Genomic DNA, 18,066 nt, shown 5'->3' with positions numbered 1-18,066 from the left:
TTTTTTTAATAAAAATTAAAAGGAAATATATATTACTTTGAAGTTCTTCAAACATTCATGGACAGAACACAGCATTTGATAACACAAGTATGTTTCTCCAATATAGAATTTTCACAATACAATGTAATTTTAATAACATAACTGCCATCACACCCCATTCTCAAAAGCAAAGTGCTTTATATTACTCCATATAATCCTAATACATAGCACACTGCAAAAGACATTCACAAATATGGAGAGGAAGGGAAAGAGGGAGGAGAGCCTCTATCACCTTAATCATCTAGCCAGTTCCCTAATTGCATCCTTACCCTTCTGTTTACACTCTAATTATACAGCATCCTATAGCTGAGTAAGTCTTTCAAATCTTGTCAGTTTAGGCTACTACTCTGCACAAATCATTGCAATGACTTCTGGCTACACTCAGTGTAAAATGGTAAAGACCCAACATAATCAGATCCCTACCTCTCTGACATCATCTCCTACCAATATTTCTTTGATTCACTTTTTTATTACCAAATGGGTCTACTTACTGATCCAGAATTGCCAAACTCCTGTGTTAATCTTTACATTGTACTTTACCTGAAGGTCTTTCTGGCAACACAATATAAAATAGTGAACTAATCTCTCACCACTAATATCCTTTACCTTGCATTATTTCCCTCATTAAGAGTTACCATCTGATTACTATATAAGTCTTTATTTGTAAAATTCATACCTCCCCTCACAAGAGAGACAGAAGATAAGAGAAGTTCTAGAGGGAGAATAGGGAGAGAGTGGGAGATAGGCATTACTGAAAGAAGTAACGACTGAGAATCTTACAAAATTGATGAAAACATAAATCTTCAGGCTGATAAAACACTACGAGTCCTATATTGTTCTCTGCAGCACTTATCACCAATTGATACACTATATATAACTTGGAATATTTGTTTACTGTGTGAAAGATGCTATAAATGGAACCATTTCAAAAAGGAGCCAGAGTCGCCATTCCAGAGGAACTACCTGGCATGTCTTTTCAAACCTTTGGAATATCTGAACTGGACAAAAATAACCTCTGAATTGTGTGAAACCAATATTATATTCCAAACAGCTGTTTATAAAGCTAACAGAAAAACAGAAATTCTGACTACAAGGACTGAAAATTAAGGACATTCTTTAGAATTAGCACTATCATGTGTATAGCTAGAATATAACTCAGCTTATTAGCACCAACAGAAATTCCTTCCTTCCAATCATATTATTATTTTCCTTCCCACTCTGGCCGGTTTGGCTCAGCGGTTGAAGCATTAGCCTGCCGACCAGAGAGTCCCGGGTTCGGTTCCCGCTAGGGGCACGTACCAAAAAAAAAAAATTATTTTCCTTCCCTTTCTCATATAAACCCCTTGCTTCCCCTACTAATTGGAACATAACTTGGGTTTCTCCCTGAATTATTTTTTATCTCAAATAAATTCTTGCAGCCTCTCACTTTAGCTTTTTATTTTTAGGTTAACAACTACTATTCTCCCAAAACTAGAGTATACACTTAAGAAAGAGATACGATTCTGTTTTATTCATTACCCTTTTCACAAAATCTAGAAAAGTGTCTTTTACAAAGGAAGCATTCAAGAAATATATTTATTTATTACTTTATTTGGAATATTCAAATATAATTTGGGATCAACTAGATAAGAATCACGTAAGACAAGGGAGATGAGTTAAGTTAAAGCATTCTAAGATCCTAAGAAGGAGGATAAAGAAGCTGACTGATTTTAATCTTTGATAAGAATACATATAAAAATTTAAGGGCAATCCCAAAACAAATGAAAATGGAAAATATAACTATTGAACTAGTAGAGGGAAAAAGAAACGAAGTAATTTAATCCAAAATAAAGATAGAAAATCAAAGCAAATGAAAAATATAATAATATAGGTAGCTAAACAAAGACAGAAGTGTCAACTCCAAATATATGTTAAAATAAATGTAATTATTTCAAACTTAACAGTCAAAAACCTCCAAGACTGGATAAAAGTAACAAAATCAAAATACCACTATATATAATATACAGCTAAACATATGATGCAGGTTAAAAGTAAAGGTATGGTAAATGATGTGTTGATTATTAAGCTATCTTTTCTGGGGTTCAAATCCATCATTCTGTACTCTACTTGCATATACTAGAATTGGAACTCTGCAAATGCAACTCTCATTTGCCAGCTGGCTGCCTTACAGGCTATGCCAATAGGAAGTTTATTAAGATAACACAAGGCTACCTAGCTGGTGTAGCTCACTGGTCGCACCAAGAGATCGCCAGTTCAATTCCCGGTCAGGGTATATGTCCAGGTTGTGGGCCGCCAGGTGAGGAGCATGCAGGAGGTGGCCAACTGATGTTCTCTCTCATCGATGTTTCTACTCTCTCTCTCTCTCTTTCCTTTCCTCTCTCTCTAAAATCAATAAAGAAAAAATATTTTCAAAAAAAGATAACACAAGGCTAGAGGAAAGAGAAGGGACTTACTCCGTCTCTAGTTTTTAACAGTATCTTTACCCTGGCAGTTGGTTCCAGGTTACAGTTCGTTCCCCTGCCACACATAAACAGTCTCCAAATCAGCTTCATTACAGCCCTTATCAATACCAAGCGCTAGCTAGATCCCACCTCCTCAGAAGTCTGAGACCTAGCTCTGAGAAAGCCCCTCTAAGAATTCCTAAGGTATCAGACACAGAGTCACTAGCTACTAAATTTTAATTATCCCAATCTCTTCACATTATTCTCAAAGTCTCAGGAGTGGTAGCTGTTTACTGTAGTTACTACCTCTTGTGATACCTTTTGCCTTTTCAGTGCCCCCTTATTTGTTTAACAATTTACTGTTTAGACAGTAAATCCTCAAATTAAAATAAATGGTATAGTTCTGGTTCCTGATAGAGCCAGTTGATAAAAAAATTATGTACCAACAAATTATTAGGCATAATAAACCTGCCACATTAATGAATAGAAGTATTTGAGATTGCACCGATGTTAATTTTCCCCAAACTAATCTATAAATTGAATGTAATCCTCATAAAAATTTCAACAGTATTCCAGCTAAAAAGAACAAAGAGCTGAGAATTAAGGTAATTTCCTAGAAGAACAAGATCAGATATCAAGATTCAAATGTAGATAAGCTCTTACAAAAATATTATAGTTGAGACAGTTTAATAATGATGTAGGGATAAAGAAAAAAAGCCGGTAGAGCCCTGGCCAGTTTGGCTCAGCGGTTAGAGCGTCGGCCTGCGGTCTGGAGAGACCTGGGTTCGGTTCCCGCTAAGGGCACGTACTTCGGTTGCAGTTTGTCCCCGGCCCTGGTTGGTCGTGCGGGTGGCAGCCACTCGATGTGTCCCTTCACGTCGATGTTTCTCTCTCTCTCTCCCTTCCTCTCTCTCCCTCCCACTCTATCTGTACAAAAAATGGAAAAATATCCTCGGGTGAGAATAAAAAAAAAAAAAAAAAGAAAAAAAGCCGGTAGAAAACAGGCTAATGTGACTAATGTGGCATGTATAAATAGTGGGGAAATAAATGATACTAGGATCAATTGATGGTAGCCTATCTCACCCTACATAAATAATCAATTCCATATGAATTAAAAACCTAAATGCAAAAGCAAACATTAAATATTTGGAATTGAATATAGTAATATATCTTCATGACCCTAAAGTACAGGGTTTGTTTTTTTTTGGTACGTGCCCTTAGTGGGAACCGAACCCGGGACTCTCTGGTCCGCAGGCCAATACTGCAACCGCTGAGCCAAACTGGTCAGGGCAGAGTACAGCTTTCTTAAAAAAAATACATAAGCCCTGGCCGGTTTGGCTCAGCGGTTAGAGCGTTGGCCTGCGGTCCGGAGAGACCCAGGTTCGGTTCCCGCTAAGGGCACGTACCTTGGTTGCAGTTTGTCCCCGGCCCTGGTTGGGTCGTGTGGGTGGCAACCACTCGATGTGTCGCTTTCACGTCGATGTTTCTCTCTCTCTCTCTCTCCCTCTCACTCTATCTGAACAAAATATCGAAAAATGTCCTCGGGTGAGGATAAAAAAAAAAAAAACGAAAAAAAATACATGAAGTACAACCTATAAGGACTATATAGCCAAACGGGGGTTAAAAAGGGACTACATTTCTCATCCTCTCTTTACAGCTAGGTTGGGCCATATGAGTGAGAGCTACTCAATGGTATGCAAGCAAAAGTGGGGTGATCAACTCCCCAGAAATGTTCTTAAAACAACAGTTGCATATCCACCTTATCTTAAGGAACCACCTTGTACCATGAGTTTGAAACTGTACACTGAAGTTGACAGAGCAACAGGACAAAGAACACTAGGGCCCTGATGATCTAGGAGCCACCCAAATCAGTCCTAAACAGCTTATCTCTGTACTTAGTTTGAATGAAAGAGAAACAAACATTTGTTTAAGCTACTTTATATTAGGTTTCCTGACACTCATGGCCAAATCTAAACCTCCCGGGTAACAAAAATTGTTCTAATTGAGATTATGTCCAAAATGCTCATCAGTTTTGTCTAATTAGCAACAGGAAAGACATGAGAGAAGAAATAATTTTGGATTTAAATTACAATGGGAACAATGCAGAGTCTACCAAAGAGAAAAACGCATAGAGAAGGAGTGACTTCTGACTACAGTCAGAGGAACAGCAAACACAGTATCATGAAAGATGATAATGAAGAAGACAAAACAGTGCACACATCATTTTGATGAAGAATGGTAATAATAAAAATAACTGCTACCATTTACTGGGCACCTTATATGTACCAGATTATCTCAAATAATCCTCACAATATTACAGTGTGATAGCATTTTATGATAGGTTTAAAAAGAAAAAGAAACTTTCCCAAGACACACAGCTAGAATGTAGCTGTGCTGGCTTCAAACCCAAGCAGTACCATTTATCAACTGTGCCAAAATACTGCAAGGACAGGCATAGGCCTAATTAGGAAGGTTCATCAAAGCTGTACAAAATCTGCCCTGGTCAATTTGACTCAGCAGTTAGAGTTGGCCCACAGACTCTGATCAAGGGTGAGTACTTGAGTTGTGGGTTCAATGCCCAGCCCTAGCCAGGGTCATGCGGGAGGCAACCAATCAATGTATCTCTCTTACATCAATGTTTATCTCTCCCTCACCACTCCCCTTCCCTCCCGTCCATTATGTCTAAAAATCAGTGGAAAAAATATCCTTGGATGAGGATTGAAAAAAAAACTGTAACAAATCATTAAATCTGTATACGTGTGTGTGTGTGTGTTATTTATTTTTATTTTTAAAGAGAGGAAAAGGGAGAGAGAGAGAAACATCAATGTGAGAGCAAAACATTGATCAGCTGCCTCCTGCATGCCCCTCCAAGGATCGAGTCCGCAACCCAGGCACGTGCCCTAATCAGGAATCAAACCAGCAACCCTTCGGTGCACAGAATAATGCCCAACCAACTGAGCCACACAGGCCAGGGCCCAAATAATTAAATCTTTAAAAAATAATAAAACGGCCCTGGCCAGTTTGGCTCAGCGGTTAGAGCGTCAGCCTGCGGTCCACAGAGATCCAGGTTCGGTTCCCGCTAAGGGCATGTACCTTGGCTGCAGTTTGTCCCCGGCCCTGGTTGGGTCATGTGGGTGGCGGCCACTCGATGTGTCCCTTTCTCATCGATGTTTCTCTCTCTTCCTCTCTCTCTTTCCCGCTCTATCTGAATAAAAAAAATGGAAAAATGTCCTCGGGTGAGGATAAAAAAAATAGTAATAATAAAAAAACGCTTATTATTTACGATATATTCTTTCCTCATATTTCTGGTTCAGTGTTTTTCCCTCTAACTATTATTGCCTTAACACAGTGCCTCAAATGATAAAGAGAAGAAAAGTACAATGAAGATAGTGAGAGTATATATTTTATATAAAAATTAAATAATAACTGATAATCCCAAAAGAAAAATGGGGACTTAGGATTTCTTAAAAGGCTAGCAAAAGGCTCAAAACTACAATGCTCAAAACCGTTAGCGTTTGATATTATGTCTTTTTATAGTCAGTCAAAGAATTTATCAATTGTATACTCACCACACTGAAGTCAAGGCTGTCTTCAATCCATTTTTTCCCATCTCGGAATTCATCATGAAGTCCCATGATATACAGGGTATCCAAAGCATCTACTATGGTAGCACCCATTTGTGAACTTCCTATATTTGGAAAGGAAAAACTGTCATTAAAAGAAGGCTTTCACATAAGGTCAATTATAATATTTTATATATAAAAAGCAAATCAAAATAGAAATATATGGACCAAAAAGAATATCCAACATGGTTCACTTTTCGATGTTGATCGATAACATACATGAATAGAAAACAATGAATAGATAATATACATTGTTTAATATATTTTTCTGAAGATGACACAATGACAACTAAAAAGCTTTTTAAAAAACAAAAATTATAATTATCCTTACTTTTCTTCCTGGTCATAATATGAGATCTATCTATTTAACTAAATTAGGTTTAAAACCAAAGATGATTAATTCAAGAAATAGGAGGGTGGTTTAAGATGACAAGCTAAGTCATAAGACAATCATGCTCTTCTGGTACAAATTCATAGAAAAGTCAAAATATATACTTAAAACTAATAATACAACAAGGCTAGATAACCATGGAACAGAAATTATAATAATCCTTAACAATCAAAGAGCAGGTTGATCACACTGAAAAAGGAAGCCAAAAAGCAAACGTGAGTAGAGAAAATAAAAATATCTACCCACCTTCAAGAAAGAGATACTCCTAATCTTAAAGGAAATATTTCCACAAGGGAGGAACTAATTCAAAAAAGCTAGTTGATACCAAAACTAGATACTGTAAACACATGACAAGAAAACAGGCCAATCTTACTAATGAATATAACTGCATGACTCCTGAATAAAATGTTATCGAACAAACCTAGTAGCATAGTAAAAGAATAAATAAAAGGAAGCAGATGGGTCCTCCCTAACCCCAGGAATGCAATTATTATTTCTGTCTTCTGAGAATGAAAATCATCCATACAGCTTACTATCTACATTACATGATGTTTTATTACACTGTCTTCATAAGAGTTTACTGTTCCAGGAGTCTCTTGCTTAGAATGATAAATGTTGCAAAATAATTTTATTGTTCATTCCAGGAACTTCCTGAAAGACCCATCAACTCTTCAACAGAAAGTATTACATGATGGTTTACACTCCAAAACTCCACTCCTTGCCTACAAATTCTCCGCTTACCAATCCTAAATTATTATATCATGATCCTTATCTGATCATCATAAACAAGCATCCTCCAATTGAAAGGTCCACCTTAAACCAGATTTTAAATCTCAATAAATACCTCAACTTTTTCCTTCCCCATCTGACAGGCTACTAAGGCTCTGGTGAAGTAGTAATCTACCTTACCAAAGTAAGCATTAAACAAAAATAAAGTTTTGTCTTACTAACAAGTTATCTTGGTGGTATTTTAGGAGTCAGCAGTTGTTATTACTTAAGTTTGATTTCTTTCCCTTTTTCTTCTATTCCTTTCTCTACTGGGTAAACAGTGTTTTCTTCTGCCCTGGCCAGTGTGGTTTAGCAGTTAGAGCACCTGCCCGAGCACCAAAGGGCCGCTGGTTCGATTCTCGGCCAAGAGCACTTACCTTTGATCGAATAAAAATAAAGCTATACAATAGCAAAAGATACAATCATCAAAATGGAAAGGCAACCCACTGTATGAAAGAACATAACTGCCAATGATATATCAGATAAGGGATTAATTTCCAATATACATAGAGTACTCATATAACTCAACAAAAGGAAGACAAAGAACCCAATTAAAAAATGGGCAGAGGAACTAGACACCTATCCAAATCGGACATACAAATGGCTTAGAGACATATAAAGAAATACTCAACATCACTAATCATCAGAGAGATGCAAATTAAAACAATGGGGTATCACCTCACACCTGTCAGAATGGCCGCCATCAACAAATCATCAAACAACAAGTGTTGGTGAGGGTGTGGAGAAAAGGGGACTCTAGTACACTGCTGGTGGAAATGCAGACTGGTGCAGCCACTATGGAAAACAATATGGTGTTACCTCAAAAAATTAAAAATTGAACTGCCATTTGACCCGGTGATCCCGCTTCTAGGAATATACCCTAAGAAGCCTCAAACACCAATCAGAAAGAATATATGTACCCCCATGTTCGTAGCAGCACTATTTACAATAGCTAAGATCTGGAAACAGCCCAAATGTCCATCAGTAGACGAATGGATAAAAAAGCTGTGGTACATATACACAATGGAGTACTACGCAGCTGTAAGAAAGATCTTTTATCCTTTGAGACAACATGGAGGGCCCTGGAAAGTATTATCCTAAGCAAAACAAGCCAAATAGAGAAAGACAAGTTTCATATGATCTCACTTATTTGTGGAATAGAATGAACATAACAGTCTGAGGAATGGGGTAGTCCCAGAGACGTGGAAGTAGGGTACAGACTGACAATCCCCAGAAGAGGAGGTGGTGGGGAGAGATAAACCACAGAACTTATATGCATGTATGCATGAACAATGGACATGGACAACAAAGCTGGGGACAGGGCCAGGAGGGAGGGGGAAGTGGGAATCAGTGGGGGGAAAAGGAGAAACATCTGTAACAAAAATAAACAAATTAATAAAATAAATAAATAAATAAATAAAAATATAAAAAAAACAGAACTACCTTATGAACCAAAAAATCAATCAATCAATCAATCAATCAATAAATCAATAAATAAAGCTATACAAATGTGTTCTTATGGTTGTCCTTCACTTACAACCACATTTTCTTGTTCATGTGCTCCTAATAATTTCTTCAACTTATCAAGTATATCTTCCCACTAACAAGACAAGTACTCCACCACACTCTAATAAATTACTTGTTCTTCTCCCAATTCAGTTCTCTTCATGTTGATTTTAACTAGAATGTTTGTTCTGGGTTATTACAGACATCCTTTCCTTTTGCTTTTCTTGTTCCTCAGCTTTTATTGAGATAAAAACTCACCCTGGCCAGTTAGGCTCAGCGGTTAGAGTGTCGACCCGCAGACCAAAGAGTCGCAGGTTCAATTCCAGTCAAGAGCACGTACATGGGTTGCTGTTTGGTCCCAACACTGCTTGGGATCATGCAGGGGGCAACAATCAATGTGTCTCTCTCACATTGATGTTTCTTTCTCTCTCCCTGTCTTTCTCTCCTTCCCTCTCTCCCTCCCTCCCACTCTATCTGAAGATAAAACAGAAAAATATCCTCGGATGAGGATTAAAAAAGAAAAAAAGATAAAAACTCCCTATCTCTTGCATAATGACTTAAATATGTGTCTTTTTATTTTAGTATTTTGTCCAAAATATTTATCATGCTTATTTCATTTTATTGTTTTATTTTTATTTAAAAAATTTTTTTTTCTTTTATTGATTTTTAGAAAGAGAAGGGAGAGGGGGAGAGAGAGAGAAATACCGATGAGAGAAAACATCAACTGGCCATCTTTTGCATGGCCCCCACTGGGGATTTGGCCCATAACCTGGGCATGTGCCCTGACCAGAAATCAAACTGGCGACCTCTTGGTGCATGGGTGGACGCTCAACCACTGAGCCAGGCTATCATGTTTATTTTAAATCCTTAATAGAACCAGTGTTTGTTCTTTTGTTTTAATCCTCACTCAAGGACATCTTTGCATTTATTTTCAGATAGAGCAGGAGGGAGAGAGGGAGGAAGAGAGAGAGAGAGAAACACCAATGTGAAAGAGACACATCAACCAGCTGCCTCCCACACCCAGTGTTGGTTCTTATTTCAAAGTTTATAGGTTTGTGCCTTTGGCTAAAAGCACAAGGCAGAGATAGGCAAAATTGAAATACTGGCTATCACTATGATTGTTTATCTAGACAACCCAAGATTTCAACTGGAAAAAAAATTAAAAGGGCTAAAACTACCCTTAGGTCAAAGAAGTAAAACATGACATTGCAGAATATATAAAACATTAATAATAATTTATTATAAGAACAGAAATCAACTAGAGCAGCTCTCAGAGAACTTGTAACTCAAAAATTTTATATTAATAAGAACAAAGATAAATAAATTCACAACATTCTAGTACAAAGAAAAATACTGATAAACTTAATCAACAAAGCAGACAAATTGGAAAAACTAAAGGCAAAGTTAATAAATTAAAAATAAAGAAGTGCTTGCTTGGGCAGCACATATACTAAAATTAGAACAATACAGAGAAGAGTAGCATGACCCCTGCACAAGGGTGGCACTCAAATTCATGAAGCATTCCATATTTTTAAGAATGTTGTCTTTATTTTTTTTAGAGGAAGAGAAAGACACCAATTTGTGTTTGACTTCTTCACTATATAAGTTTCTCTCTCCCTCTCCCTTCCACTGTCTCTAAAATAAATATAAACAATAAAAAAAATTGTTACACAATGAGAAAGAGAAAAGTACAGAACAAAAAGATTTTTAAAGAAAGAAGTAAAGAAAACTAGCAAGAACTTGCCTGTTAGTACTCTCAACCTGCAAGGCTCCACTCATCATTTACCAACCTAACCAAATAGTGATCTACAAAGTTCACATTTGAAGACGTCTGACAAAATTACCAAAAATTAAAACTGCCTTTCATTTTTTTTAAATTCTATTTTTTTAAAAACATTAAGCCAAAACTTCTCCATTAGAATTTTAACAAAATTACATTCAGTTAAGAAACATCCTTTTGCTCACTAAAAGACTTGTATTGACTTCTAAGGAGTGAAATTTTTAAAGTTACATGAAAGCTCATTTATCTTCTGAATTTAAATTCAGCTAACAATCTTTCTTTACATAGTTATAGCAATGATTAAATGAAATAATGTATGTTATTTACTTACTACCTTGACTAGGATCAGTATCTATTTGATTAATGTTAACACATTAAATGTTCTGAGGGGAGGGAGAGGGAGAGGGGAATCAGTGGGGGAAAAAGGAGAAACATCTGTAACAAAAATAAATAAATTTTAAGAAATAATATAAAATAGAGAAAAAATATATATTTAAAATTTATGCCCTGGCCGGTTTGGCTCAGCGGTTAGAGCGTCCGCCTGCGGTCCGGAGAGACCCGGGTTCGGTTCCCGCTAAGGGCATGTACCTCGGTTGCAGTTTGTCCCCGGCCCTGGTTGGTCGTGCGGGTGGCAGCCACTTGATGTGTCCCTTTCACATTGATGTTTCCCTCTCTCTCTCTTCCTCTCTCTCCCTCCCACACTGTACAAAAAATGGAAAAATGTCCTCAGATGAGGATTAAAAAAAAAAAAAATTTACAATAAAAAAATGTTCTGAGAAATAAGGTTAAGTCGTGGCCAGGTAGCTCACGTGGTTAGAGCATCGACCCAATACATCAAGATTATGGGTTTGACCCCCGTCAGGACAAATACCAGAATCAACCAATGAACGCATAAATAAGTAAAACAACAAATCGATGTTTCTCTCTCTCTCTCTCTCTCTCCCTTCCTCTCTCTAAAATCAATTTAAGTAGAAAATTAATATCCAACTGTTTTCAGTACACTTTTATACTCCAATACTTTAAAAGGGCTCACTATTTACCACTGAGTTTAATATAAAGAGATATTTACTTGAAGAGAGGATCTAATTTTATTGTACTTTAATTAGTTAATTAATTTATTGCAACAATGGTGGTCTTTATTAGGGGGCCCCTGAGGGGCAGGGGGTTGAGGGAAGGGATGAGGTGGCCAGGCCCAGGCCCAGCTGTAGGTTCCCCAGATCTCATAGAGCTGGAAGTGAGGTCCAGCAGGCCCACGCAAGTCAGTTGTGGTCAGGGTGTGAAACGGGGTGCCCTCAGGCCACTGGAAAGTAATGGGGGAGCCGCTGTGGGTATATATTTTCGTCCTTCTCCAGAAACATACAGATGATCAGCCAGTCCACCTTGTCCTTGTGCTGCTCCATCCACTCATGCAGCACGGCCTGCACTATCTCCGCCACAGCCTTGTTGGGGTAACCACACGTAGGTGGAGATGCAGAGGAATACTTTGGAGTGGAGCCGGTGCTCCAGCAGCAGGTCGAGGCTACTCAGGTAGCAGTTGCAGAGCTCAGCAGCTGGGCTCTCTGTGGGTGATGGGCCCCACTATGTGGATGACATACTTGGCTGGTGATCTTGGCCTCCCCGGTCTCGAGGTTCTGCTTGATTTGGCACTTGTGGGTAAGCACGGGCCCAACGGCCAGGTGAATGCAGCAGTCCACACTGTCTCCTCAGAGCAGGGAGCTGTTGGCGGCACTGACGATGACGTCTACCTCCAGCTTGATGATACTGCCTCGGAACAGAGAGATCTTCTCTTTGAGAGGCTTGTCCTTTTTGTACTTGGGCTCCTCCACATTCACCGTCAACCCTTTCACCATCTCCTTCCAGGCTGGGATCTTCTTCAGTCTGATGAAGTCCTTGCAGAAGTAATGTTTGTCCCACTGCTTGTCACTCAGGTCCTTTAGATAACGATTTTGCCTCCTTCCAGTTGGTGGAGGTGTTCAGGTCCACCTCTGCCGCCAAGGCCCGGGGGGGTGGGGGGGGGGCCTAGGTACATACCCCAGCTCTCTACTCCAACGCCACTGCTCACTGCTCACCAAGCCCCAACTCCCACTAGGGTCTTCGTGTGGGGCCACTGGCTCCTAGGGATGCCAGAAGGCCACACACACTGCTGCGAGTCCACATGGAGCCTATTAAGGGGCCTGGGCCAGGGGTTCAGGGCACCAAGCAACAGTCCCACCACACAAAGGTATGCCAGGCGGCCAGACACTGGGCTTTATAGAGACTTGAGCAGGTGGCAAGTATCGGCTCCCTACCCACTTGGATTCTAATTATGGACTCCAATTACAGTGCTTGGGAGAGTCTCTCCCTTATTTACTCCAGAACCAGGTGGTGCTTGCCAGGCCCCACCAACCTGCTCCAAGAGAATCTAATTTTATTTTATTTTTTATTTTTTGGAGAGTTTAGGGTGAGGATTAAGGTGAGGTATAGAGTTATGGTTACACTGAGAATTAAGATGAGGATTAGGGTTGGGGTGAGGTCAAGAGGATCTCATTTTAATTAACCATTACATATAATGATCTGCCCTGGCCAGTTTGGCCCACAGCGGGCAAATGGAAGGGTCTCAGGTTCGATTCCCAGTCAAGGGCATGTACCTGGTTTGCAGTTTCAATCCTTGGTCCTGGTCATGGTACGCACGGAGGCAACCAATCAATGTGTCTATCTCATATTAATGTTTCTATCTCTCTCTCCCTCCCTTCCACTCTATCTAAAAAAATCAATGGAAAAATATCCGGAGGCCCTGGCTAGTTTGGTTCAGCTGGAAAGAATGTCGGCCTGTGGACGAAGGAGTCCCGGGTTAACTTTCCTTTTTTTTTTTTTTAAATTTTAATTTTATTTTGTTACAGATGTTTCTCCTTTTTTACCCCATTGACACCCTCCTCCCAATTCTACCCCAGCCCCCATCCCCAGATTTGTTGTCCATGTCCATTGGTTATGCGTACATGCATATAAGTTCTGTGTTTTATCTCTTCCCTCCCCCCACCACCGCCCTCTTACTTCCATGTCTCTGGGTCTACATTTTAAAGGAATAAATTACAGTAGCTTTGTAGTATAATCTAATATCTGGTACTGTGATCCCACCTACTTTGTCCTTCTTTTTCAAAATTGCTGTGGCTATTTGGGGTCTTTGTTGATTCCATATGAACTTCTGAAGTATTTGTTCTAGTTCTGTGAAATATGTCATTGGTATTTTGATGGGGATTGCACTGAATCTATAGATTGCTTTGGGTAATATGAACATTTTAATGATGTTAATTCTTCCAATCCATGAACAAGGTATGTGCTTCCACTTTTTTATATCTTCCTCTATTTCTTTTTTCAATGTCCTGTAGTTTTCTACAAATAGGTCCTTTACTTCTTTGGTTAAGTTTATTCCTAGGTATCTTAATATTTTTGCCGCAATGGTAAATGAGATTGTTTTTTCAGTTTCTCTTTCTGTGTGTTCATCATTGGTGTATGAGAATTCCGTTGATTTCATGACGTTAATTTTGTATCCTGCTACTTTGCCAAATTCATTTATTAAGTCTAATAGATTTTTGATGGAGTCTTTAGGGTTTTCTATGAATATCATGTCATCTGCAAATAATGACAGTTTCACTTCCTCCTTTCCAATTTGGTTCCCTTTTATTTTTTGTTCATGTCTGATTGCTATGGCTAAGACTTCCAGTACTATGTTAAATAAGAGTGGCGAAAGTGGGCATCCCTGTCTTGTTCCTGTTCTTAAGGGAAATGCTTTTAGTTTCTGCCCATTGAGTATGATGTTGGCTATAGGTCTTTGATATATGGCCTTTATAATGTCGAGATATGATCCCTCTATTCCCACGTCACTGAGCGCTTTTATCAGAAATAGATACTACTGGATTTTGTCGAATGCTTTTTCAGCATCTATTGATATAATCGTGTGGTTTTTATTTTTCATTTTATTTATGTGGTGTATCACATTTATTGATTTGCAAATATTGTACCAGCCTTGCATCCCTGGGATGAATCCCACTTGGTCATGGTGAAGAATTTCTTTGATGTACTGCTGGATCCAATTTGCTAGTATTTTGTTCAGGATTTTGGCATCTATGTTCATCAGGGATATTGGCCTGTAGTTTTCTTTCTTTGTAGTGTCTTTTACTGGTTTTGAAATTAGAATTATGCTGGCCTCATAAACGAGTTTGGAAGTCTTCCTTCTTCTTGAATTTTTTGAAATAGTTTAAGGAGAATGGGTGTTAGTTCTCTTTTGAATGTTCAGTAAAACTCCCCCATGAAGCCATCTAGTCCTGGGATATTGTTTGCTGGGAGAGTCTTGATTACCTCTTCAATTTCCTTAGTTGTTATTGGTATGTTCAAGTTTTCTACCTCTTCCCAGTCCAGTTTTGGGAGACTGTGTTTCTAGAAATTTGTCCATTTCGCTTAGATTGTCGAATTTGTTGTCATATAATAGTTCATAGTAGTTGTTAATGATCTTTTGTATTTCTCTGGTGTCAGTTGTTACTTCTGCTCTTTCATTTCTGATTTTGTGTATTTGGGTTCTCTTTCTTTGTTTCTTGGTGAGTCTAGCTAAGGATCCATAAATCTTGTTTATCTTTTCGAAAAACCAGCTCTTTGTTTCATTGATCCTTTGAATTCTTTTTTGGTCTCGTCATTTATTTCTGCTCTGATCTTTACTATTTCCTTCCTTCTACTTGCTCCAGGGCTTTCTTCTTGTTTGCTTTGTAATTCTTTAAGTTGTGAGGTTAGATAATGCATTAGAAATTTTTCATGTTTCTTGAGGTAGGCCAGTAGTGCTATGAACTTCCCTCTCAGAACTGCTTTCACTGCATCCCATAGATTTTATGTAGTTGTGTGCTCATTTTCATTGGTTTCCAGGAAATTTTAATTTCTTCCTTGATCTCCTCAGTAACCCATTCATTGTTTAATAACATTTAGCCTCCACGTGTTTAATTGTCTTTACATATTCTTGTTGCAATTGATTTCTAGTTTCATGCCATTGTAATCTGAGAAGATGCTTGATATGATCAGTCTTCTTGAACTTGGAGAGAGTTAGTTTGTGTCCTAACATGTGGTCTATCTTTGAGAATGCCCCATGTGCACTTGAGAAGAATGTGAATTCTCTAGTTTTGGGGTATAATTCTCTGTAGATATTTATTAAATCCATTTGGTCTAATACTTCATTTAGAGTACTTCATTACCTTGCTAATTTTTGTCTAGAGTATCTATCCAGGGTGTTGATGTCCCCTGCTATGATTGTATTGCTGTCAACTTCTCCTTTGAAGTCCTCCAGAAGATTTTTAATATATTTTGGTGCTCCTATATTAAGTACATATATGTTTACCAAGGTTGTATCTTCCTGTTGGATAGATCCTTTCAATATTATATAGTGGCCTTCTTTGTCTCTAGTTATGGCCTTCATTTTGAAATCTATTTTATCAGGTATGAGTATTGCTACCCAAGTTTTTTTTTCCTTTCTGTTTCCTTTCCATCCCTTCACTTTCAACCTATGTGAGTCTTTTGTTGTGAGGTGGGTCTCTTGTAAACAACATATAGATGAGCCATGCTTTCTAATCCAATCAGCTACTCTGTCTTTTTATTGGAGCATTCAATCTATTTACATTTAAGGTGATTATTGATATATACTTATTTATTGCCATTTTTGTTTAGTGTGGTTATGTTTTTCTTCCTATTTCTTCCACTAATCATATCAGTCCTTTTAACATTTCTTGCAGTGCTGGTTTGGTGCTAATGTATTCTCTTAGCCTTATTTTTGGCTGGGGAGCTCTTTATTTGACCTTCTATTTTGAATCATAGCCTTGCTGGGTAGAGTAGTCTTAGATTCAGATCCTTGTTTTTCATGACCTTGATTACTTCATGCCACTCCCTTCTGGCCTGTAGTGTTTCTGTTGAGAAGTCAGCTGAGAGCCTTATGGAGGTTCCTTTGTAGGTAACCTGTTGCTTATCTCTTGCTGCTTTTAGGATCCTCTCTGTATTTAATTTTTGGCATTTTAATTACTAGGTGTCTTGGTGTGGACCTGTTTGGGTTTTTCTTACTTGGCGTTCTCTGTGCTTCTTGAACTTGAATGCCTTCTTCCTTCACCAAATTAGGGAAGTTTTCTGTCACTATTTTTTCAAATATATTTTCTAACCCTTGCTCATTTTCTTCTTCTTCGGGGACTCCTATGATGTGAATATTATTACGTTTCCAGTTGTCCCACAGTTCTCTTAAGCTGTCTTCCTGTTTTTTCATTGTTTTTTCCCTTTGGTTTTCTGACTGGTTGATTTTTTTCTACCCTGTCTTCTAATTCACTGATGAAGTCCTCAGCTTCCTCTACTTAGGTGTTTAGACCTTCCAATGTGTTCTTTATTTCTGATATGTCATTCTTTATTTCTTCTTGATGGTTTTTAATTTCCAATTGGTTGATTTTCAATATTTCTATGTCTTTTCTCATGATGCTGATGTCCTTACTCATGCTGTTGAGCTTGCTCAAGATCATGGCTCTGCATTCTAGCTCGGTTAACTTGCTTAACTGCTTGACATTTATCTCCTCTTTGTTAGCGGTCTCTTGTTCTTTCACTTGGCTTTTGTTTCTTTGTTTCACCATTTTGGCTATCACAGTGGGCTTTGGAGCCTGCCAAATTTTCCCTGTGGGTGTTGGTGTTTTGCTGTTTGTGGCTCCCTCTCCTGGGTTTGGATGAGGCAGGGAGGACCCACCTTAAACACCACTTTCAAGTCTTACTTTCCTGGGTAGAGTTGCAAGCCCAAGAAAGGTTCAATTAACCTCTAGCTTTTTTTCTGGAGGCTAGCAGTAGCAGTTACTTGAAGAGCCTTGGGTTCTTGTTGAATAAAAAAGTCCCTCAGGTGCTGAGCATAAGGGGATTTCCCGAGGGTGGGGCAGATGCTGGTTGTTAATGAGCCTCAATTTGCATTTCAATGGCCCAATGGGTGGGGTTGAATCTCCGAGGGAAGGGCCACGGCCTCTCCCCAGAGCCCTGGGAAGGAGTAAAATGGCCACCATCTTGCATGGCTGCAACTCAGCAAAAGCTCTGAGCACCCTCCAAGTCCCAAGTGTTCCCACACAGTTCCAGTCCACACTCCCTCTGCCGGAGCCCAAATTGAGTGGCTGTGGCTATTTTAGCGTCTGTCCCTGCTCTGGGCTATGGAGCCATTTGGGAGTTTAATCCAAGGGCGCTGCTCCCAGCTAAGGCCACTGCTGTCTGTGGGTTCCCATACCCCCTCACATGCCTCTACAATCCCACCACGATCAAGTCAGTGTCCCTGTTTATATGGTCCTCGCAAGCTGCTTTTCTGTTGCTTTTTCCCAACGATTTGTCTTTATTTTAGTTGTAATTCAAGTTTGGTCCTGGGAAACGGTCTGTATAGTTTCCATTCACTCTGCGCCATTTTGGAATCCCCCCACCCCTGGTTCAATTTCAGCCAAGGGCAAATACCTCAGTTGCGGTTCGTCCTCAGCGCCAGCTGGGGTTGTGCAGATGGCAACC

At 38.9% G+C, this 18,066-nt stretch overlaps 1 protein-coding gene, 1 non-coding gene and 1 pseudogene across 6 annotated transcripts in view; 1 reads left to right on the top strand and 2 right to left on the bottom strand.

Moving 5' to 3' along the window:
• MAN1A2 (mannosidase alpha class 1A member 2) overlaps window positions 1-18,066 on the bottom strand; it is a 167,487-nt gene that overhangs the window by 108,371 nt on the left and 41,050 nt on the right. For all 5 annotated transcript variants that reach the window (XM_036272835.1, XM_036272836.1, XM_036272837.1 and 2 more), the window contains exon 4: window positions 6,050-6,168. In XM_036272835.1, coding sequence (XP_036128728.1) covers window positions 6,050-6,168 — 119 coding nt within the window. The remainder of the gene's footprint in view (window positions 1-6,049; window positions 6,169-18,066) is intronic.
• Window positions 10,195-10,301, top strand: LOC118638100. Its single transcript, XR_004961057.1, has one exon. It is a non-coding gene; the product is annotated as a U6 spliceosomal RNA (small nuclear RNA).
• On the bottom strand, window positions 11,841-17,968 carry LOC118637586 (annotated as a pseudogene).

The sequence above is a fragment of the Molossus molossus genome, unplaced genomic scaffold, assembly GCF_014108415.1.
Source record: "Molossus molossus isolate mMolMol1 unplaced genomic scaffold, mMolMol1.p scaffold_m16_p_20, whole genome shotgun sequence".
NCBI classification, from domain to species: Eukaryota; Metazoa; Chordata; class Mammalia; order Chiroptera; family Molossidae; genus Molossus; species Molossus molossus.
The sequence above is the reverse complement of the archived record's forward strand: the minus strand, read 5'-3'. Positions and strand labels throughout refer to the sequence as shown.